General features: G+C 43.9%; 1 protein-coding gene across 1 annotated transcript in view; it reads right to left on the bottom strand.

The window, feature by feature from the left end:
- Positions 1–24556, bottom strand: part of HS1BP3 (HCLS1 binding protein 3) — a gene marked incomplete at both ends in the record, with an annotated part of 51711 nt that overhangs the window by 8229 nt on the left and 18926 nt on the right. The window contains 2 exons of the mRNA XM_080341660.1: positions 2683–2818; positions 3317–3474. Of these exons, the coding sequence (XP_080197786.1) occupies positions 2683–2818; positions 3317–3474 (294 nt within the window). The remainder of the gene's footprint in view (positions 1–2682; positions 2819–3316; positions 3475–24556) is intronic.

Raw genomic sequence — 24556 nt, 5'->3', positions numbered from 1 at the left:
GGCCATGAAATTAGTAACTAGTAAAAGGCTGGTCAATGGTCGGGAAGAGGGAAGGTATTCGTTCGAATGGACATGGGCATTTTGCCATAAATCTTTCATTATTACACTTACAAAGCAATTGGTTCTTCTCACGAGCTCAGCACTTGTCAATGTGAAGTAGGTAATTCTATTTAAAATCGTAATTCTCGTTTCATTTAAGCAGGTACCCACAGAAAGCACAGTCTTCAGTTTGCAATGAGAACATTTATCATATTCTCTTCTCCCTCATGTTGTGACAAGCACAGCCCACGCACATTTTGCAGACTCATTTGTCTCCATAACAGTCTCTTCCTCGGGAGTTACAAGTCACTGCTGGGGATTCTCGGCTGTGCTGACAGCGCTGTGGTGATTCTGCTCTTACAACCACACAGGTACCATAAAGACCATGAAGGACTTGGTTGCTCCTGTGCTGTGCTCTGCTCTGAACGTCACCTTTGTCCCATCTCCCCTTTGGAAGGAGAAGGTTCTGCCTTAGGCTGTGTTCTCCTATCCCTGCCCATGATTCACTGGAAAGCACATTTTCCAGTAAGTCAGACGCTTCTCGGATCTACCACATGCATGTGAGCAGAGCATGTGGCACATGCAGATGCACACTACCTAAGTCAAGAGCTACCACATCTGCATTACTCAGCTAATCCATCTGTGGACAGCACATATATTGACCTACCACAGACCTGCTGGTGCATCAAAGCTCAGGCCGGTCTTAGGTCTTGACAAAATGTGCCCAGGCAATTTACACACAGGTGAGATGAAACAGTCTACTAGGTTAAAACAGCATTGCCTCTGCTCTTCCTCCCTTTAACAGCTGTTAACGAGATTATCCTTGGGAATAGATTTAGGACCAGGCTGCTCTTTTCTCCTGTCATTTTAACAGTAAAGCCCCCAGTCACCTAGTAATTCAGTCCACGAGCTCTCTACGATGTGCAGATAACACCGTGAACTAGGTTTATTCAGGAGATTTCAGAGGGCATTGGGCACCTGAACAGGCCCGTCTGCCTGTACCTCTTGAACAGCCAGGAGCTGCCTCTGCATTCCCACAGCAACTTTTCCATTGGACTGCTGCCATGATTTTCTGCTTCATTATGTGTGTTCATTTCCAATTGGACCTTGATGACTTGTCAACTACTGAAAGCGCTGGGACAATTCAAGAATAAATGAAAACTACTGGAATTGAAAAGAAATGGAAACTTTTTCTCATGGGTTTCTGTTACCATCTGGGTGTGCTGCTAATGCTGATGGCCTCAAACTGATCTAAAAGGATGGTCTATTGGTCTTGGCACAGACTTCAGAGACCTTTCTCTACCACAGTGGAAGAGAAAACATATAATCCAAAGGACATTAACCTGACAGATGGAGAAACTCTCTCCTCTAGTGGATATTAATACAAGGACCGCATTGAAACGGATGCTTCTCTTCTAGCCATATAAACAATCTGGATCAAGCACTATGTGCTGAGATTGCTAGCAGAGGTAAAAGCAAACCCAAAAATACTGCAAGCGCTTACGTGTTTGTTTGCTCCCAATATACCACAGCCCTAAACTAGGTCATGTCCTGCCTCATCAGCTTCTATAAACATCAGGTGGGCTGTCAGGATGAAATGTGAGATGGCACCCAAACCAATTTAACCTCTGTTTAAATTAAGTTAGGCATTACTGCTGAGACATCTAGCACTTCTGCATGCACAGAAAGCAATAGCTGCAAAATTACCAGCTTCAGGAGAGGTCTGAAACCACAGACAGGTTCTCTCTCCTGGGTTTAGTACCTGCTGCAGAAATCATACATCCTAACAGGACCTGGCTGGCGAGAATTAGCCATGGGAGCAGGTTGGCCTCATCATTCAGATGCCAGCCTGAGATCCAGAAGGTATGAATTTGACTTTTTACTGTAGCACAGATTAGCTGGTGATGCTGGTCTCTCTGGTTGATCTCGTAAGCATTACCAGAGCAGGCAAACCAGCCTTCTGGGAGAGATGTCAGGAGTAAAACACATTAAGTGATGATATACTCCAGGGTTACACTAACAAGTGGGCAGGTAAGTGTAAGAAAAAGTACATTATGCATTCCTGTAAGTGTGAGCTCCAATCCTCCTTTCCATTAGATTAAAAATTAAATGCAGTGTGATTAATGAGAGTCTTTTACAACAGTAGAGGTGGGCACAGGATTCCTCCTGAAGTGGGCACTGAGGTTTGTGAGCTACCAGCAGAAAATCATTCCTCTTGTTGCAAGAGGCAAGAGCCCCTGATTTCAGCTTTTAAAGCTGAATTCCTCTGTTTCTGGGCTTTACTTCTCACTTTTCACCATGGAGGTCAGTTTTCACTCCCTGTGTATCACTTGCAGAAAGTCAAAGTGTCATGTTAGAAACCAGGGATTGGATGGCATGCCTTAGGCATTCAAGACCCTTCTTCTGGAGTCACAGAATAATACCTTGCACCCTACTTTTCTCAAGGGGTCTTTCTCATTTCCTTTTTAATGTGTTCGCTTTCCAAGCTTCCTGACACATATCTTACCTCTACTTGTAAGTAAAATTACTGATTCACAGTTAGCATTCAAGGAATTTCAACTTTGCCCTCAAATTCTTTTATTTTGAGGTCTAAATGACTCCTCACATCACCTTCATCCTACAGGACAGACTTGAGATGCATACCTCAGCAGTTCCTCAGTGTCCTCCTCCGGATCTGTGTTCAGCACGGGCTCCCTGTGCTGACAGGCCGCTGGCAGCAGTAGTGAGTCACCCAGTCTCACCGCTCCACCGAGGTCTGGATCTTCAAATAATTTCAGATCTAGAAAGGGGAACCAGAAAATGCTGTAGTTACATCATGCTATGTAACACAATACCTGCATTAACACCAGCTGGTAAATCTGGCTGCTGGGCTGAAAAAAAAGGATCACGTAGACAATTCTTTTTTTTACAAGGAGTTCTAGTCCATGAAGTGAAGTGCTACTCTGCACTCTCAGGACTCGGTAAATCTGCTTTCATCTTGCACTCAAAAGTAGGTCACGTTATTCTTGTTAGTATGGCATGAGTGACTGTGGGACCACCAGCTCCCAAAGAACTATATCCCAGCCCAAAATCTCAACAGCGAACACCTGTGCGAACTACAGGTCTTAGAGATTCTTTCTGAATGATTTTAGATGATTCTTCCTCAGCTGAAGATTTGCCTCGACATTCCCAAGTCATTATTTAGCTGGTATACTCTGTATCGCTACATTTTAAAAGATCATTTATACATATGCTTTAGAGAAAACTATCTGTATATAAAAACATAAACTGGATTTACTCTCTTTCATCTTCTTCCTGGGACCAACTGATGAGAAATCTTTTTCTGGGCCAAAGAGTCCTTCATCTGGATCTACTTCCTCTTCAAAAATGGTTAATTTGGGTTTTTCTTCCTTGGTTGGAGGAGCAGGAGCAGATACCTTCTTTTTTTTTTTAGTTCTGAAAACATGCAAGACAAGAAAGTCAGCTGCAATTCTTCATTTAACGTGGAAGATTTACGGCTAGAAAGTCTCAAAAGTTGAGAATAGATGGAGGTTGGGAAAGGATTAGAGAAAGGTACATGGACATCTTTTAGCTGCTGGCAGGAACAGGATATTGAGCTGGAGGGACTGTTGGTCTGGCATCACCTACCTGTGCTCGTGTTTTGTATTCTTAAGAACTATCAGGGAACCCAATGGGACTGGAAGAGCGGGGCTATCAATACTGTGCTGTGCAAACTACCACCCAATCCCATTTGTTTTAAGCAGTTCTGCTCCTCCAACACAGAAAGCTTAAAATAAGAAAGAAAAAGCCATTCATAGACAGACAGAAAAGGGACGGCTTGAAAAATAAAGTGCAGGTTGGACCATCGTACTGATCCCTTTGGAAAGGTTTTAAAAAATCTTTTGCTCCTTTATTCTGCCAGTGTCTGCTGCTGGTTTTGACTGCTGCATAGTCCTTATATCAAGGTGTTAGACAGTCTCCTCACCGTCCCCAAAGGGACATGATATGAAGACTACATCACCTTTAAGCTGAAGCAAGCAGCGACTGAAAGATATTTGGTTGGACAAACTGCTGTCTGCAGAATTTACAAATGTCACTCAGTTCTTTCTTGAGCCAAGGAGAAGATTAGCTTCCTCTAAATCTGGTCTTCTCTAAAATTTGACAGTGACAAAGTTAATTTTTAGGCTTCTTCCCAACTCGGTAGAAAAAGACATCTCCACAGGACAATTAATCCCATCTATTTTGAACACTGATATTTGGATGCAATTAATCTCTGAAGATCTCCTCTCCTCCCGGCTGGAGAAGGAAGCTAAAAACTAGCTTGGATTAGAGGCCTCATTTGCACATGGTTTAACAAGGAGAGACGAATCCGCTTCCAAGAACAGAGTGAAGAGCCTGTGCCTCATGCTCTCATACCGAGGAGTCACATTCCACCAGCTGAAGCTACAAGGCAGCTCTCGCAGCAGGGCGGCTTAAGTTGTGAGGCAAACCAGATGGCACGAAAAAGAACATTTAAAGAACAGGACAGAACCCTTCAGATGAAAAGTCCAACTCAAACTAAGCTGAAGGAAAAGCATTCCTTAGGACAGCATGTCCTTCCCAGAAATTGCCAAATTTCAGAGATCTTTACTCTTTGCAGTCATGGCCCTGCAATTTCTAAGGCAGCCCCTTTGAGGGCCTCTTACAATACAAGATCTGATTTCCTTTGCAGAGAGCAGGTCAGGTTTCAGCCCAGAGCAAACTCAATTATCAGAACTTAACATGCCATAGTCATCAAAAACTAAGAACAAGGTCAAAAGATTATACATACATTCCAACTACATTAAGGAATCTTGTAAAATCCTCTTCCGATTGCAGCTGCACACAAAAGAGTGGAGTCCAGTTACTTCGAGTTATTTTTACAAGTTTACTATCACCAAAATAGAACTCATGGATGATGTTACCTTGCTACCACCACTTTGTCTCTTAGCAATGGGAAATGCTGCAGTTCAAATGCCAAAGAGGAAGCCTCGTGCAGAAGTTAAATACGGCCTTATTTGGAAATATACCCTATTTGATATACTGCAGTTGTCAGTGACTAATTTACTGTACTATTTATGATACAAACCTTCTTTTTAAAACAGGAGAAACCTTGATGGCTTTCTTTTTTTCACATTAATTTTCATTATGGATGTGATTTCTGAGTTTGAGCTACTTTTGAAATGTCAGCTCTAAGGAACTGTCTCAAACTGAAGCATTTGTGAAAGATCCTTCTTCCAAAACCTGACAAAATCTAAAGTTATAATATGTACGTGCCAGGTTGCTTTCACTTAGGATTTCTACATGAACTCAAATTCATTGCTTTATTAACTGTGCTAAGAAACCTATCACTCAAATCCAGCTAAGTACCAAAAGAAAATTAAAAAAATGAGAGCCATTATATTTAACAACAGCAACAGAAGAACAGTAAGACTGAATCTTTCGCAACAGTCAAATTGATTAAAAATAGAATTAGCAGACACAACTAAACCCCATCTACTAGGGAAGAAGCAACCTTTATTTGTATACTCATCCCTTGTAAATATTCTTTGAGAAGTGAATGATCATACAGATGAGGATTTGCCAACCTACGGAGTGCCAGAAAGCCTTCGACATGATCCCTTGTCCATCCAGAGATGGATGCTTTCCTGATGCATAAGAGCCTGTTATGCCACAGGTACTTATATACGTGAGCCAATACATTCCCAACAACAGCTCTCCACCCCAGTGAAGTTAACAAGGAGTTACTAATAGTTAGCTGAAGTATTTGCAGCAGAGTATCAGAATGGTGGGAAATACTGAGGACAGGGAAGAGAACCGTAAAGGGTGTGATAAAGAACAGCCATGTAAAACAAAATTAACTGAACTGAAAGGTCCTGGTAATAACTTTCTCTTTAGTCTACCCACCAAACCAGCCCACTTACACTGGTTCACTTTCTGTTTTACCAGGAGACTCCATTGGCAGCTACAGGGCACAGGGCCAAACCCCCAGGGCTTGGCTGCTACCAGTAGGAACTTGAAGTTGTTTTTCTGCCTTCAAGTTGTTTCCCCTCACTGCCCTTCTAAGGAAGCCACAGCTATTCTGCCAAGTAATTCCACCAGACCCATACAGGGACTCTGCTGAGGTCGGTCTCCAACTGGGAAAGCGGGTTCCCACGGTTCTGTATTTAGCTGTGCCAGCCCCGGTTGTGCACTGAGCGGAGGTTAATGGGTGAGAAAGGCTGTGCAAGAAGTTTAGGAGCTTGTCTGAGGTTCTGGTTTCCCCATCAGCTTCAGCTGCGCTGTGTGTCTGCCTGCCTGCTCATCCCGTCTGTACTTCTGCCACCTCCCCACGAGCAGGGACCGGGGGCTCAGCTGGAACTGGGCTCATCGTGAAGCCACATGATGGTAGGTGTGCAGAGGAGAAGCTGCAAAGACAGTTAATTCAATGATCACGATGTGCTAGGATGCGGTAAGACGGTGCAGGGATGCAGAGGCTTTGGGGAAGACAAAAATGAAGGAACACCTAGTCTCCCAAAGCACTACTGTACCCAAGACCTGCACTTCATCAGCATCTTCTTCGTACATCACACTCACAACCTTGGCACCTGACATTTTCAAACTACTGGCATCCAGCTGGCAGAAGATGACTCGTGTCACTGCTATTTCTTTATTGCTGAAACAAGTGAACCCTGGAAGACCACTCTAGTGAATTTCAAAAATCTTAACAAAAAACAAACCAGCCCTAAAGATGATGTATCCTTCGTTCAGTTGAACATATTTACTCAGTTGAGCTCACTGACTATACATGAAGCACTATGAGAATGATTCCAAAACACTACCATCTTCTGCTCTGAGTCCAAAAAGGAACCGAACTGCTCATAAATGACTGCAGATAAAGACAAGCCTATGAACTGACATGGACAAAACTGGATGATCAAAAATTAGAGTACATGAATCCACCCAGTCAGGCTGCTGGCGCACTTGACAACCCAGCTGGGATCCCTGGCTCCCAAACGATTCTCAAATCACCCCTGAAAATGTCAACAAACCCCTGTATGCAGAAGGCACTTTCAAACTTAATTCATTTGTGAGCGCCACTCTTTGTGGTTGTTTGCCGACACAATGTAGGTCACTTGTTTGGCAGCCTCCATGTCTCACTGGCCCACCAATAATGCAGATGAACTGTAGAAAACAACCACAAGGATGATTAAGACACTCCAAAGTAAGAACATTTCCAGACCTGCATGTGTGGCAGTTGTATTTTGAAATATTGGACCTCCAGACCTAATGCTTGGTGACACAGAGCTTAAATCAAAGGGCATGTCTACTGTGCTCAATACAGACAGCAATCCTTGATCTCTGCTCACTGGGTTAAAGAGTGTGTGTCATTATTCAGAATAAGTGTAATCCCAGCGCACAGACAAAAATCTTCAGAATTTATTATTCTGAAAATATGACTGTCTCTTTTTTTTATAGAAATAAGATCATGCTCCATGAAAGGAATGTTGAGGTAATATGAAAAGACTTATTCAGAATGGACATATATTTTAGGTGTTCATGGGATTTTACAAGGAAAGAGCTCACTAATACAAATGGACATCCCACCTCCCGCAAATCTACGTTCAGGCTTCAACAAAAGAACTACTGCTCAAACAGCAGCAATATTAGCGCATCTTCTTGAAAACCAATTCTGAAAAAACAAAGGACCCACACACTAGTCCCTGCAGAAAACAAAATGTCATCTGCTGCTTTCTTTTCATCCAACAGCGCTCATTTTCCAAAGCTGCCTGATAACAACAGACAGGACAAAGGGAGTCATTCTCATCCGCTTTGGGCAAGGAAAGCCAAATAGAAATTCTAAGCCCGTCAGCTCCGCGCGGGCTGACTGCTGAGCGCTCAGCAACCGTGACAAGTGCTGGCCGCGGAGATCCTTTACCTCACACAGTAATCTTTGTCTTGTGGACATCACAGTAACTTACAGTGTTTTAAATGGCTCTGGCATATCCCAAAATAGGATAATGCATAATAGATGGAATAAATCTCCTATTAGAAATAATTTGGAAGACAAGCAGTCAATTGCAGGCAAAGTTTCTGCTGCTGCAGCCCATGGATTAGCCCAGCCTTGGACTATTGTTCCACCAGAGCAACAGATGGAAGAAAGGCTGAAGGAACAGATTTCCAAAAGTTCAGCTCCCATCAAAGGACCTGCTTTTGTGGAGAGATTTTTCTGAAGGGGTCAGCACTCAGGAGAACCTGTTCTTCCTAAAAGAAGCCAAGTTGTTTTCATAATCTCCTCAAGCTTTCTGATTACATCCTTTTTCAATATAATTTGAAAACAGATGACAAGACCACAGACGGACGACTTTTGTTTAGTATGCCGCTCATTAGCAATAATCATAGAAACATTTCCTAAAACGTTCTCAACTAAATAACTAATAAATCAGACAGGCACTCTCATGCCTGGCAAGGGAACGACGGTTATGCAGTAGATTGCAAAGAAAGAAAATAAACATAAAGGAGATTTATTTATCATTTTCCTTCGGTTTTCTAGACTAAACCAGAATGTGAGACTTGCTGAAAGAAGTTAAGGACAACAAAAACCAAGCTCCAAAATACAATAATGACTAAATTAAACCACAGTAAGGACACTGGTGCAGAACAAGAAAGGCATAATAAAGTTGCCAATAATGATGTGAAAAAGCCAAAAATACTCACTAGTATTTTAGATTTCATCTGCAAAGCAGCAGAATGGTATTTTCAGACTTTTTGACACCAGTGAAACAGTTCTTATCCTAATACTCCTGTGAATGATGCACATTTTCAAATATGCAATATCAGATAACACGCACTAATGTGTTTTGGAAAAATCTCGCCAAGTATCTTTCTGCACCCTGGATGTAACTACTCAACACATTTTAGAACTTCAGGGAGGTTACAGAGGGCTAAAAATAAAGCTGTTTTAGAAATCAGAAAAGTTAGAAAAGTACAACATGAAGTATGGCCTGGTGAGCATCGCCTTGATGCTTGGTAAAGTTAAAGAAAGGCAGATAATTGCATATAATCAGTAAGTAATTAAAAAAGCATTCATTACTAAAGTCCTGCTGGAATCACACTGCTCTTTCCTTTTTATGAGCCTACAGGCTTGGTTAATAATGGTATCTTATCCAAGGGCTCACATCGCAACCCTGAGACTTCCCACTGTTTTCTTCCCCAGCAGGACCAGCCAACAGCAGCTCCTGTGCTCAGGCTCCTGTGGACGGGGATCCCAATGAAGCATCTCAGGTACCTGATGCTCTGGAGAGAAGGAGTCGGAGCTATTAATACCTCTGCTTTAACCCAGGCACTCAGATGCCTCAAGCAAGGAGGGGGCAAAACCAGAACATTCTCTTTTTGGTTCTTCTCTGCAACTTTGGTGGGACGAGGAGGAGAGAATATTATGTCTTGCTGTTCAGCCTATGAATTAATAAAAGAGTTAAAAGGCACGCATGATGATGGCAGCGTCAGGGCTTAAGGCCTATCAGCTTTTTTATGCCCCCAATTATCTTTCTATATTTGTATTTTGGTAAGACTTGATTTCAAATTGAAAAAAAATGAGAGAAACATTGATTTTTCCTCTGTTTCCCTCTTCTGGGGCACCTTCTGTTTTCCCTGTGACTAGTCCTTGCAATTTCTGCCCAATATTATCCTGTTTCCCCTTTTCATTCAATCCATCTCTCCAAATTTCTGGCCAGTATCAGGCACTTGTTCCACCTCCAGAATCTGCAGCTTTGCCTTATTCTCCAGACTGACAATTATAATAGGTCTCATCATCATCTTCAGCCCTCTTCTCCTCATCTGCATCATCCTCTTACCATCCAGAGCTCTATTCTGGACTCTTTCTGCTTTAACTGTAAAGATTACTATTGTTCATCAAATTGTGCTTTTGAAAAAGACCACAGGCTGCAACTGAAGGAGAAACAAGAAACTGCAATGGGAAAGAGGGAAAATGAGGAAGGGAGGATAAGGAAATAAAAGGGATGAAATTAAGCAGAGGTAACAGCAGACAAGTTAGCAAAGAAAGAGATGAGGTTGAAGGTGATTACAAGGGATAACCAGCTATAACTACTGACCACCAAAAATAAACAAGGTTGTTTACCAGTCAGTTGTCAATAAAAAATAAAATTATTGTTAAATGTTAAATAAACATAAAATCTTTCTGGAGAAAGGAAGCCTTACCAGGAAAAAATTAGGATGAACAGTTTGGACTTAACAAACTCTGCCAGACGTTACTCCTTGATCTGTTTTCTTTAAGCTCACTATCCAAGCCTTTGCTATCAGGCCTAGCTTTATGTTTTGACCCTATAGAAATTACACTCTTAAGAAAAAAATCCATTCCTTACACTAATTAATAATTGTTACAGGTCTGTAGCTCCAAAGAAAACAAATTCTTGGGCAAGTACTGTGTTGCATGCCTATGAAGTGATGTCTACATGCAGTATAACTCAACAATAAAATGTGTGACACAACAAGTATATAAATATGACAACTGTAATTAAATCAACCTCCCAACATTGTCCCTTTACGAGACATTCTTCACAAAATGTCCTGAGCAGCTTCACAATCAAAGTCAACCAGGCTGAAACAAACAGGGTGTGAAAAAATCTAGATAGCAAGCATGTTATGAGCCACACGCTCAACAGTTTCAGGAGCAAACACAAAAAAGAACCCTCACAAATAGGGAACTGATAGTACTGAAAGTATCCAATGTTATGGTAAGAATTCTTAAAACTGGCAAGTAAAATTAAAGTGACAAATGCAAATAGCAACCACTTTGGAGCAGTGATTGGCTTCTTCAACACTGAAATGGAGAAAAAGTCAAACACACACATGGAACATAGCACGGTAGCTTCTTGCTATATGTATTTAAATAATTTCTGGAAAAGCATTGAACACATCAATAGCTGATGCCTCATTTCCAAAACTGCTGGGCACTCACACCTCTAAATCATAGAACCAAAGTCACAGAATGGTTTGGTTTGGAATGGACCTTTGGAGATCATTTAGTCCAACCCCTCTGCCATGGACAGGGACACTTTCCACTATTCCACTAGACCAGGTTGCTCAGAGCCCCGTCCCACCTGGCCTTGAACACTTCCAGGGATGAGTCATCTACAGCTTGTCTGGGCAGCTGTTCCAGTGTCTCACCACCCTTATAATAAAAAAGTTCTTCCTTATGTCCAATCTAAATCTACCGTTTCAGTCTAAAATTTAAAGTTTTAAAGCTGTCCTATCACTACTGGCCTTGGTAAAGTCAAATCAGCAGGACCTGCAATGGCTTGGTGCCTCCTCCCAAGGACAGGCAGCCTGACTGTTCCACATCTACTTTATAAAAAGGTTTCATTTTGTGTTACCTAATCTGGCGAGGGGTCTGGAGCACAAGTCTGATGAGGAGCAGCTGAGGGAACTGGGGCTGTTCAGCCTGGAGAAAAGGAGGCTGAGGGGAGACCTTATCACTGTCTACAACTACCTGAAAGGAGCTTGTAGCATGGAGGGGGTTGGTCTCTTCTCCCAAGTAGCAAGTGATTGGACGAGAGGAAATGGTCTCAAGTTGCACCAGGAGAGGTTTAGATTGGAGATCAGGAAAAAATTCTTCCCGGAAAGGGTTGTCAGGCATTGGAACAGACTGCCCAAGGAAGTGGTGGAGTCACCATCCCTAGAAGGGTTTAAAAGGCATTTAGACGAGGTTCTTAGGACATGGTTTAGTGCTAGAGTTATGTTATGGTTGGTCTCGATGACCCTGAGGGTCTCTTCCAACCAAAATGATTCTGTGATTCTATGATCTTTACCTCCTCGCAAACAGAATGCCATCACATCCAGCACCATCTCCTGCCACCTATGTCTGACAGGCTCCCAGCCTCATGTTGTGGTCCTCAGGAGAAGGGCACTTCACCTGTGGTGCAACCTCATGAGAATTCCTGCATCCAAAAGCAGAATGGGCACAAGAACCCAGACAGTGGGTACAACTCTAGTTTTTATCTGCCTGTGAACAGAAAAGGTTCAAATAAGTAACTTGCACCAAAAAACCTCTGGCCTCTCTAATCCCAGAGGCTCCGTGTAAAACCATCTGCAGGGCATCTTTATTTATTTTTTTGCCTGGTACTTGCACAGACCCACTCCCAACCTACAAATAAACTCAGCAGACTGCCAATGATGTTCCAGTCTAAAATTTTGCCTGACATACCTGTCACACCACATCTAGAGAGCTTATGAAAAGCCAGAGCAGGGCTGGTTACCAAGGCAGTGAGCAGATTCCGGCAGTAAAGCAGGATTTGCACTGAGAGGCAGAACTGCTTCGGAAGTGCAGGTTCTCAACCGCGCCACGATTCAGCTCGAGGAGGGAAGACAGGGCTGAGCCTGGTTCCCCACTGCCTTCCTTCCCCACATCTCGCTGTTCAGAGAGGCCACTTCTTTTCTCTTGGCTGCGCTGTGGGTAAAACAAACCTCTCACTGCAATACAGAGATGGCTCTGCAGGAAATAAGATAGAGAAGGACACACTGAGATGATGTCAGAGCTACATGAAACCGCTGCTGCAGACACAGCCCTGCGCTCCGGCTGCTGCCTGTCCTGCTGATCACGAGATCAAAACCTCTTCCATGAAAAGAAAACGTGGCTTTCCTGCCTAGAGGTTTGTTGTTGTTATTTTTTGCAACAGAGGTAAGAAAAACTTGCTCTGGGTGAAATATTCCCCAGGCCACGGATATGCACATTGCACAAAGCGATTCCACTTCTGATGTTGGAGACGTTGCTGGAGGTCAGGCTGTAGGAACAGTCACACCAGGGAGCACCGGAGACATAAAACTCCCCCCTAAGCAAGGCACCGAGGCTCTGCAGCGCCAGCTGCCAAGGGGCTGCTTTCTGCTTCAAGCAGAAAAAAAGCTGACATAGTTCCGTATTTTTTAAATTGGATTCCTATTTATGTTTTTATCGCTAACTATCCTGACTTCTCAGCACACAAGCTCTTGCAACGTAAGTAATTTCAGGGGCTGGGCACTGAGCTCGGGACACAGAACAGCTGGCTGTCACGTTGAATGGACGGGTTCAGCAGGGGAAGCACTGAGAGCCCCTTGCAGAGCACGGCGAGGTCAGGCGCCGAATCGCAGAAACCTGGTAAATGCAAGAAATCTACAAACACATGACTAAAAGAAGAAGAAATAAGTAATCTTTACAAGTGTTCTGGCTTATGGATGAAATCCAGCTCAGTGCCCGTGTTATTTAACAGCCACGATAATATTCTAAAATCGTAATCAAAATCATTCCCCTCCTACTGGCAAAAAAATCTCTCAGAGTTCAGCTGACCCAGAGCAACACTTGCTATTCCCACAGTGCTCTTCAGAAATGGCAGATGGATGATCTCAGCAAGGCCTCCAACTAGCACCTCGTATCCCCAGAGAATTACAACTTGACACAAGTGACACGAGCCTGCAGATTCACCCAACCGACTCACTGCAGACCCTGCTCCTTGCTCCTGCTTACCCACCTGATGATCCGCGACCAACAGCCATCCCCCTTGGGGCTGGCTGGATTAGAAACACTGAGCATTCTTGTGCTGCAAGGAATGCAGCCGGGAAAGTGGATCAAGGAACACATAGAAATGCTGGTAAACATTTCAGGCTCCCAAATCCCAGACAAAGTGACACCTCAGGCCTCTCTAGGGACAAAAAGCTGCAAGTGGATGGTGCTGTACTAGCTCAAGGAGAGCTCTTTTCAGGCTTAGCTGCTGTTGACTCATGGTGTGAGCTTGGGCAAGTAACCTGATCATTTGGGCCGGTCTGCTGACTCACAAATCCTAAATGGACTCAAAGGATATTAAAGTTACACCACTTTATATCAATGGAGAATCTGGTGAAATTAAGACACGCAATAAATCTGGGAGATGAGAGAAATTAACTGAGGTTGGGTAAGGGAAATCTTTTGTTAATAAACAGGGAGAGCAGGAGTTATTATATATCACTAATCTGTGCCAGTGGGGGGGACTAGTGGAAAAATGATGAAATGATGCTGATGACAGCAGGGGAGTAGCAATTACAAGTAACTGCACAATGTTTTAAGCTTCTGCTCCCTGGTGTTAACAGTGGCTGTGGCAGCGTTAGAGGAAAGAATGATGATTTCACACGGAAAACACACACCCAGGCCATTTCACGATCTGTAACCACAAGGAGAAATGCTACAGCAGACCTTCCATGTGCCACATGCATAAGGCAGAGAACCAACATCACAGCGCCAGTGTGGTTGTAAACATGTAGTGCATCAAACACAGCCCAAATGCCAGGTGTTGATTCATGGAGCTGCCTTGTGCCCCTCATCAACCCCATCCATGCTGCCCACCAAGCTCCTACCTGCAGCTCCTGGTCTCACTTCCATCTCTGTTCATCCTCCTTTGCATACCCAAGGGAGGACTCTGGTACCTGCCTGGGGTGTCTCCAAGGAAGGGAAGGATTCTGAGGCTGCCCAACTTCCCACGGCTGGCAGAATTCCACCACAAAGGTGCCATGAGCACAGGAGGCAGCACACCCCCCCATACCCTGCTGAACAAGAGGGCTGAGGCATGACTGCATCCATATTATGGAACACCTGGCCTTGCTCTTCTCTTGCTCTATATGGTGTCCTGGAGCCACTATTTATTCTCCCTCTGATATTCAGTTCAAAGTGCTTGAAATAATGTGAGGGTTGAGCTAGAGCTCTGCAAAGTCACAGCCTGAAATGGAAGGTGCTTGTGACACGCTTTGGGCACAGAACAAAGGCATGTGGAGGTGTTTGAAGGAGCCAAGTTTGACGAGATTCTGCCAGAGGACTGTGTACGGAGACAAACTTGATACAGTCTTCTCCATGTCACCTTTTGGAAGTGGTCCCTGCGAGCAATCCTGATCTTCCCAAGGAAGATCAGATAAGCAAAGAGCAGAAAGGAGACTGTCCTTTGCCATGCTGTCCACTTGTCTGCAGGGTTTAAGGATACCTTGGCATCCTTTATAATATCCATCAGTAGCATGTGCCTTGGAGCACAACAGCACCATGATGGCTCCCCTTCTGTGGGCAATGGTGCTGTGCTGCCAACAGCTGGCAAACAGCTGGCAGACCAGGCAAGTTCCTCCATAGGAGTAAGGAATATGACTGGGTTACATCTCCCACCACGTCCCAATGGCCACGTAAACAATGCTTATTGCCAACAGACTGAAACGTTTGGATAGACCCCAAACACCCCACAGCCTTTCAGAATTCACTCTCTCCACCTCCACATGGCAGGGCATACTGGAACTCTTCTTTCACAGATCAGGAATGAAACGCGGTTCTGAAAACCAGAAGTGAGCTGCCTGCAGCCTAAACAGGATGTCTCTGAAACGAAGAATTGAAACTAATTCCCCTGAGGCCTTGGCCAGCAGCTCTGGACCACACGCTTCTCCTTCCCGCTTGAGCACCCTGCATTGTGTGGCACTGCCCTTGTCTCCTGGCAGCACCACTGAACAAATAAAAACAACTCCAGTGAGGTCAGGGTTTGCTGTAACAGCCCCCGAGGGGGAAGTGAGAGTAAGACCTCAGGACCCTCCTAAGAACCCATTTGCTTTCTTTTTTTTCATATTACAGGAACAGTGGCGCCATGGCTCTGTCACTCACAGCCAAGACAAGAAAGACGGATGACTCCCAAACAAGTTTCCAGGACAAGACTGTTATACACAGAAACTGCCTACGCTGGCAGATAACCCATCACAGAGATGAAAAATGAGATGTCTTTAGCAAATGGGTCTAGATAATGTTGTAAGGAGGTTTTGAGGGCCTGACACCTTGTTTTGTGTTTAACAATGCCTTGAACAATGCCTCAGATGCTATCACAGACAAAAAGCAATGTAGCAAGGAAGAGCGAAGCTTGGAAATCTTCCACCCAAGCCACTCTGAGCAGTTTGTGTACCATGCCAAATAAGTAGCAGTTATTACAGAAAATCATGTTTCAGAGAGCAGACCTCAGAAAATAACCTATATTAGCAAAAACCCAAGTCAAGACCTTTTCCCAGTCAACTGACGCACCATGGCTCACACCCACATGGCCAAACCCTGTGATATTCCAAAACAGGCTGGCTGCACCCATCCAGACCTGGGCCCATCACCCAAAAGGGTGCTGGCTGATAGGAGCCACAGCACCGGCTACACACTTACTGCAAAATGCCCTTGGTGTTTTATGCTCACGGAGCATCCTTAAGTGCCATACATACACTCAGCACTGTCTGTACCAAGAAAAACCTCATTACAGGGCCCCAATGGCTCCAATCCTGACTCCTAACTGTATAACTTCTTCAGGCTGTCCTGTTGACAACCAAAAGCCAACATCTATAATAGCAAGTAAACACGGTCAGGGCTTGGGCTGAGATTTCAGCACACAATAGCGATCTTGTAGAGGTTTTAGCATGCTTCCTGGCATGAATTCAGCCCAGGCTAATTATTGCTTTCCCAAATGATGCCTGGACATAGTTTAGGGATCAGTGCAAGCTCGGGGCTCTTCCTGTTTTGGACGTGGCCAGCTTGCTTTAGGGACCAGAAGGATGTAGCTGTTGGACAGGAACTACTTCATCCCAGTTGGCACAGAGCAAGACCACAGCTCCTGTCCAGTTTTATTTACTAGTTTAGCCACAGTCAAATCACTTACCACAGCTGTTTATTTCACTGTGATGATAAATCATACTTCCACTTATGATCCAGACATGACTGAGCATCTCAAGCAATATGGAAAGAAAGGTTTGGAGTCTTATCCAAAACTTATGGAAGGTAATAGAAAGCATTTCTTTCACTTCAATGAAAATTGTCATTAACGATGAGCTGAATGCCACATTTCTGTGCAGAGGGAAACTCTTCCCCAGGCAGACCTATAAAATCAGTTTTATTCTTTTTATTGAAGGGGTAATGGAGAGATCTAACTTTTAAGTACTGCGAAGTGACCAGAGAAATTCAAATGCAGAATGAAGAGCTGCTGAATCTCAGATGTCTGTCTGTCCTTAAGGATATTCCTCCTTTCACTGGCACTTCAGATGATCTCAGATCTGGCCAACTGCTGCAAGGGACAGTAGCAAGAGATGTGATCCCCAGGTGTGTTAATTAGTACCAGCCCACAGTTACAATAGCTAATTCATGCATTTTTGGCAAAGTTTTACAGATTGCTTCCAAAAATGGTTTTCTAAAAGCCAGTTCTTTGATCCTTTGAAACAAAGACAGAAACTTCTGCAGCAGATCCATGGGGAAAAGGGAACAATGGTTTTATTAAGTCTGCTGGGTTAGGAACTTGACAGCATCAGATGAAAGGAAAAGTGAGTCTCCCATCTCGATTTAAACTGAGCATGCATTCTGCCCACAGGCAGCTTCTTCTAGAGCAAACAGTTCTGTTATACTTGGTGAACAGAAAAGCAACAGGGCAGCTCTGAATCCATCCCTCATTAGCATTCTGCCTCATCTACAAGCCGTTCCCTGTGTCTGTCGATTAAAGATTTCCTGTGCCTCAGTGAACGGAGTAAGCTAATCGATGAGGTAATGCTTTTTTATTCTCATTAAGAACTTGAGTCATCTTATTATTGTAAAGTCCATGAAACAAAACATGTTTAAATCTGCCCAATTACATAATGTTCAATTCTCTTCCAAAGTAGAAGGGGAAAAAAAAGACACTTTTGATTCTGTGTAGTTGTAAATTTATCCTGTACCCTGTCTAAAGGATCTCCTGCCTCCTATGAATCTGTCTCAGTAAGGACTTGCTTAATATGCCTGCAGAATGGCTCATGGCAGCTTCTGCGTGCCTTCATCACTGTTTGGTTCTGCACTGCTACAAATGACTGCACATCGCTGTTAAACAGGATGGGAAAGAATCAAAAGCTGAGAGTTCACTTGGAGGACTATGGGAATTATTTGAAAGCTGGTGCCAGCTAGTGGCAATGGTATCTCATTCCAGTTCCCTGACATTACTTGGCTCTACAACTCTTCTACATACAGAAAATAGTGTGGTGAGTATTGCTTTAATACATTGTAAACAATCACCAAGGTCTATTAAAAATTCCACAACATCTTTCTTAAAAGCAGATACATCTACTTCAGCGAGCTGGTCAAATTCCAAGCTGGGTATTTACATTTACAGCGGTGCAATTCCCCCTGCATGTCCTGGTGAATTACCTGTTCTTCACTTACAATCTAATGCTGCAATGAGGTGTTGCACAAAGCTATGAAGCCCTTTCTGCACTTCACCCCAGGTGCCGTTACATTTGTGTTCTGCTTGAAAACATTGCTGGATGGCATACACAGCTGCAACGCTACACAGACTACAGAGCTATTTGCAGTCCTTTGTGTTTAGGATGATGGCATAAACATAAATTTACTATTTATAAAGCCCATTAAAGTATATTAAGTGTTCTAATCAGAAAGAAAATGAAGCACATTAAAATAATTACTTAACTCCCTCCCAAAGGATCCTCATGTTCCAGCTGTGTATGTACTGGAATCACTCAAGCCAGCCATGACAGAAACTCATCACTGAAGTTTAACCAAGGCAACTGCTTCAACATGCAGCATAAAACATGGGGAAATAACGACCGCATAATATTTTGGGACCAAAAATCCAACACTAGACCAGGAAATATGAATGCAGATAAGGACAATGCTGGCACACAGGAGGAGTTTTCCATAGGTCAGGGAAGTGGCTATTTCTGGAATAAAATAAAATATAGATCACTCAACTTTAGGTCTGGAAATTACATATTCAGTCCTCTCCAAAGCCCTCTGACAGCCCGAGTGTCCCAGCTCTGATCCCAAGGTGCAGTTCAAGTGGATGTAGCAGGAGGTTTGTTGCAATCATCTGTCAAATATGCTCTCCTGAAGGAATGACTACGGATATAACAGATGTCAAATATAAGCCCAGGAGTACCAGAAAATCTCAGTTTTCCTCAGTATGCTTACAGAATCACACAGATTGACAGAATGTCAGGGATTGGAAGGAAGGGACCTCGAAAGATCATCCAGTCCAATCCCCCTGCCGGAGCAGGAACACCTACATGAGGTTACACAGGAATGTGTCCAGGCACATTTTGAATGTCTCCAGAGTAGGAGACTCCACAACTCCCCTGGGCAGCCTGTTCCAGTGTCTGTCACCCTCACAGAGAAGAAGTTTCTTCTCATATTTAAGTGGAACCTCCTGTGTTCCAGTTTGTACCCACTGCTCCTTGTCCTATCACTGGTTGTCACTGAGAAGAGCCTGGCTCCATCCTCCTGACACTCACTCTTTATATATTTATAAACATTAATGAGGTCACCCCTCAGTCTCCTCCAGGCTAAAGCCCCAGCTCCCTCAGCCTTTCCTCATAAGGGAGATGCTCCACTCCCTTCATCATCTTCATTAACCTCCGCTGGACTCTCTCCAGCCATTAGTGCTACAGTAACAAGAGAAGAGGGCTCAGTCCTTCACACATACAGCTTGACTTGACTTGTTGGAAAGTACATCCAGAAAAGGTTCTCAGTTCCATCACGTGGAGCCACCCAGACCTTGGTAGAGTTTTCCCAAGGAAAGCACATTCCAAGAGCAATCACTCAAAACGCAACACAGAATGAATATGGATGACTCTGTGAGATCCAACAGCTAAACATGGTTTCAATTTCCATTGTTTTCTTTCAGTCACCCTGGGTAACAACAGCAAGATTTGCAGTAAAGAAACGTGGTAAATTGTGCTCAGGGAATGGGACTAGAGGCAAAAAGGAAAGGAAAGCCCATTGCATGGGAAAACGACACTCACAAAGCACCTATGAACATAAAAAAAGTTCAGGACAGTCAAACTGGAGGGACCGAATTTCTGCAAGGAGCATCCCTGCCATCCTGCTTTACTCCCTAGTTAAAACACCTCCAAGGAGAGGCTGTAAGATCACCCCTGGAAAGGGCTGAGAGCAGGTAATTTATGAAAAGTGAGTCTTATCCTTTACCTGGATGAGTAATACACACTTTTTGCTCCTTCTTCTTCTTTTTCCTGTCTTGGATGGGGAAGAATACTACACCAGACTATGTCCTTCGTTTTCAGAAAAATTTCAACCATCGGCAATGTTTCAGTAGAAGATCAACGAGGTTGTTTACTGCGATTTTGCAAGTCGCCAATCTGACAGCAGCTGGACTGGAATTGCGACAAATGCTTGTGTCACTTGGCAAAGTGACGGCCAAGCATGCCTTGCAACCTAAGCTTGTGACTCAACAACTGACAGAAAATAAAGGTCTGCCTGTTTAAATGTCTGAAGGCTTCACAGCTGTGAGCACAGATATACACACTGCTAGGAAAACAAAGCTCTTTCTTTTCTTGTTCATTGTTTCAACTATCTGAATTTCATTAAAGAAAAAATAACCTGTATCTTCTCTCTTCTTTGATGTTTTGACACCTTCGCTGTGTCTCAGCTTATCAGGACAGACAGACAAGTGTTTCTACTGCTGTGTATGAATCCTACTGGATTCAGAGGGAAATCATGGACACACCTGGCTAGAACAAAAAGTAGTTGTGAATTTATGAGTGGTTGAGGAGCAGGAGGATGCCTGAGGAATGGGATCCTGAGGAATGGTGGGAGTACAACCCTGCAGACCAAGGACCAGAAGACACAGCAGCTGAACACACATTTTGACAAGTTTGCTCCAGACCATCTGCCCAGCAGACAGCAGCTGTGTCGTGACATCGCTCCAGACTGCAGAAATTCTCTTCCTTGGAGGTAAAAATCCACTGGCAAACATATTGCCCTCACCTATTACAGCTCTGAGCACTCTGTCAATAAAACCACTCAGAAAGATGCTAAATGTAGGATGCTCTGTTAAGCCAATTTCTGTCTCTTTGTCAGCCATTCTCAGCAGCACAAGGCTACTGTAAAGGAAGCAAGATCAAACATTACCACTTATTTCTCCCCCAAAGACAAAAGGCTGAGGGCATCCTAGGCTGTTCTGCCACAATAGGAAAAAAGAAAAGGGGAAAAGGGGAAAAGGGACAGCTCAGGAGTTAAACTCCAGCCTAGCTGCCACTAAGGGGCTGGGAGACATGAAAGTGAAGGACACAACCCAGAAACAACTGCTGGCTTGTGCACCAACTCACCTCCTCCTGCAGCCAGCCTGGCTCTGCATGGCTCTGGCGAGGCCAGGGCTGCCTGGCTGCTCCTTCCCTGACAATCTGTTGTTCAAAGCCATCTCCCATTTCATCTGCAGCCAGAAAAGGCCTCAAGTCCTTTAATAATCTCCTTATCAACTAAACCCAGCAACAGCAAACCTCTGGCACCAGGACTGGCTGAGCTTGACCTCGGCAGCAACTCGCTACAAGGTTTTAAAAAACTTTTGGCAGAAGGTCCCTAAAAGGTCAGCCCTCACCAGTCCCATCCCTTCCTAACTATTCTCAGGAGTCAGCTGTATCTGTATTTATACACAACAGATGCAAACCTTCTACCTACCCACGTGCCTTTATGCCCCTCTGGGAAGGCACCAATTTGGATGAGAAGCCACGAGGGGAAATCCGCTGAAACAATAGCGAAGGTGGAGAGCAGAGACAGAAACTCTCCAGGAGACGCAAGGAGATAGAAGAGCTCTTGCCTGGGGAATACCCACCTCTGTGCAGTTTGCCAGGAAAAAACTAGGGCTGAGGGAGGATAAGCTGTCCCTGAAAGATTTAGGGAGGCAGAGGAAAAAGGACGGAAGGGAGGGAACGGCGTGCGGAGGAGAGGCTCCTGCAGAGGCTGCGGAGAACTGATGGAGGCAGAAAGGAAATCACAGGAAAAGGTGGGTTCTCCCAAGCTGGTGAGCAACTATTAATTGCAGCTGAAGAAATGAATGCACAGGGCTGCTGCATGCTTTAACCCATGAAGCAACAACACTCCTTCAGGAAAATTGTTGCTGCTTTGTTCAGAGGAGCTGGTTCTGAGTCATTTTAATCAGCTGCCATCTCAGGTTTATTGGAGTAAACTGAATATGAGTACTAAATACTGCTGGTTTAACTACAAAGTGAGCAGAGGTAGATACTAAAGCTCTAGGCTTCAGCCTACAAACAGTAGAACTGCATAGTTCATCCACAGAAGGAGAAGATAAAATCAAATTCAGTTATTGTGATGTAGTTTTTAAACTGTTTTAAGATTCAGAGCTAGAAATGCCTAACTTGGTCCTGCTTGAATCAAGTGAAAAAATCCACAGCCAGTTGCCTGAACTCCCTACAGAAAGCAAAATCCCAGGGAGCCCTCAGGACAGACTGAGAGCAAACCTGGTGGCAGGCACAAAGCTAACCCTGGGGGCAGAGGAGATCAGGGCCATACTATTTTTTTGTAGTGACTCCTTCACACCCTTGGGCCTGACCACAGGAGTTTAGTTCCACAATTCAACTGTTAGGACAGTCCTTGGTGCTCCCCTGGCATGGGACAACCTCCCTGCTCCTAAACCATCTTAATCACAGAATCACAGAATGGTTGGGGTTGGAAGGGACATCTGAGGATCATCCAGTCCAACCCACCTGCTAAAGCAGGTTCACCAGAGCAGATTGCACAGGAATGTGTCCAGGTGGGTCTTGAATGTCTCCAGAGAAGGAGACAGCCCAGGCCAGCAGCCATTCCCACTGGGCATTCTGGACATAGTAAACCTAATCTGGAGGACAGGTGAATGTAATGGTGTAGACATGGCCAGATCCTGCCCTGGCATGGCTGAGCTGATCAGCATTGGTACTGCTCCGGATTCCTGCCCCATGCTGCTCTCTTCACTCCATGCAAATCCTCTCTCGAGCCACTGGCAAATCACACCTTTTTCCATTGCAGAATTTTCAGCAGTCTCATCAAGAATATCGTAGCCATGGATGAATAGCTCCTCCGTCTTGTGGCCACCTTCCATGCCTTTCCCTTCACAGAACTAACCTCTTTTAGATCTTGTGGTTCTTGATTCTTTCATTCCTGAAGGCATTTCAGCTGGAGAAACCCCTGCAACTGTGACTAGCCACACAGTAATATTTTGCAATTTATGAGGAAAATCCTTTAAGAGCCAGCAGTATTAAAAGATACTGCACCTCTAAAAACTCAGCTATATTGTCAAAGCACTGTGGTAGCCTACTAACCACTTAAAAATACGTATCTGCAAATGTCGAGAGAGATATAGACTGATAAAGAAAAGTATAGCATTCACTTTAAGGAGAACAACAGAGACAAAGATAAGTCAATATAACTAATATTGTCCCTACAATGTGGAGTAAAATACATATCTGACTTCCCACGTGTAAAAGAATTAAAACATTTTAATGAAGGGATATTCTAATGATGGCGGCTTACCAGAAAAATTTTTTAAAAAAAAGAAAAAGGAAAATAAAAGAGACTCTAAAAAACTTAAAAGAAAATAATAGTTTGGCTATGACAGCTTTGTGACTTACAAGTCACTGTACACTTACATTGCCAAGCAAAATGAAACAGAGCTAGAAATGTGCTATTGCTACAAAATTGAGTACACTATATTCATTCCCTGCTGCACAGCTGATGTCAAAGGACCATCCTACTCTGTATTAGGAACACTTGTTCTTAGAGGACCTGTACATTTTGTCCAAAGTTGAAAAGATTGCTAGAAATGCCCAGGAAAATTTGCAGAGTAACTGATGACAACACACTGGAATAACAATAGTTCACACTATCAAGAAGGGCAGTGGGTGAAGAGGAGAAAGCGCACACCTAGAAAAACATATTTCAAATGAATTTCAACACTGCACCCCACAAATGTAACCTAATTTTTAGCACCTTTTATTCTAGGAAGAACCAGCTCTGGGGATAAAAATACAGGAGGAGGGGGTTTAAAAGCTGAAAACTTAATTGGAAATATATATTATGGTTTTTGATATGTCCCTGATTTAGACAAGAAAAAAAACAAGTCTTTCTGTTGCTAAGAATTCCAGACATGGTCCAAGATGATTCTGCTAACACAGAAAGCAAGCTTTGGGGCATGAGAATCATACAGCAAGGAAACACAGTTTGGAGACCCCCACTTATATCCGCAAAAGCTGAAGAGCTGAACTGGCAAGTGATTTGCTGACCAGACATGAGAGAGCAACTCAGACACAGTCTTGAATGCAGGGGAGAGAACCAGCACAAGTGGGATGTCTCCTCCAGGCAAAAGGAACCACACCACTGTAAGCTTCCACCTGGATGATCACCAGCAATACAAATCCAGAAAAAAAGACACCCCAGTTGAGCATTTTACCCCTAAGGCCAGTATATTTAACTGGCTATGTGGTGGTTCAGCAGCACAGCAGCAGTGCTGGGCCAAATCCAAGTCACATCCTTCTGGCCTGGGAGGAAAAGTTGTTACCAAATGAAGCGTGATGACAACATATGGAGGCCTGTGCTACTGGAGCGGTTTCATCCTCATCCAGAAAGAAAAAAACCTGTGAGATTATGCCAAACACATGATTCAGTTTAGGTCAGAGCTCTGCTGGCCACTGATGATACTTGGAACGGACAAGCTTGTTTCAGCGCTGACATTACATGTTTTCAAAGGGAAAGGATAATGGATTA

This window comes from Nesoenas mayeri, assembly GCF_963082525.1.
Source record: "Nesoenas mayeri genome assembly, chromosome: 3".
In the NCBI taxonomy this organism is placed as follows: Eukaryota; Metazoa; Chordata; class Aves; order Columbiformes; family Columbidae; genus Nesoenas; species Nesoenas mayeri.
This window is presented reverse-complemented; position numbering and strand designations above follow the sequence as displayed.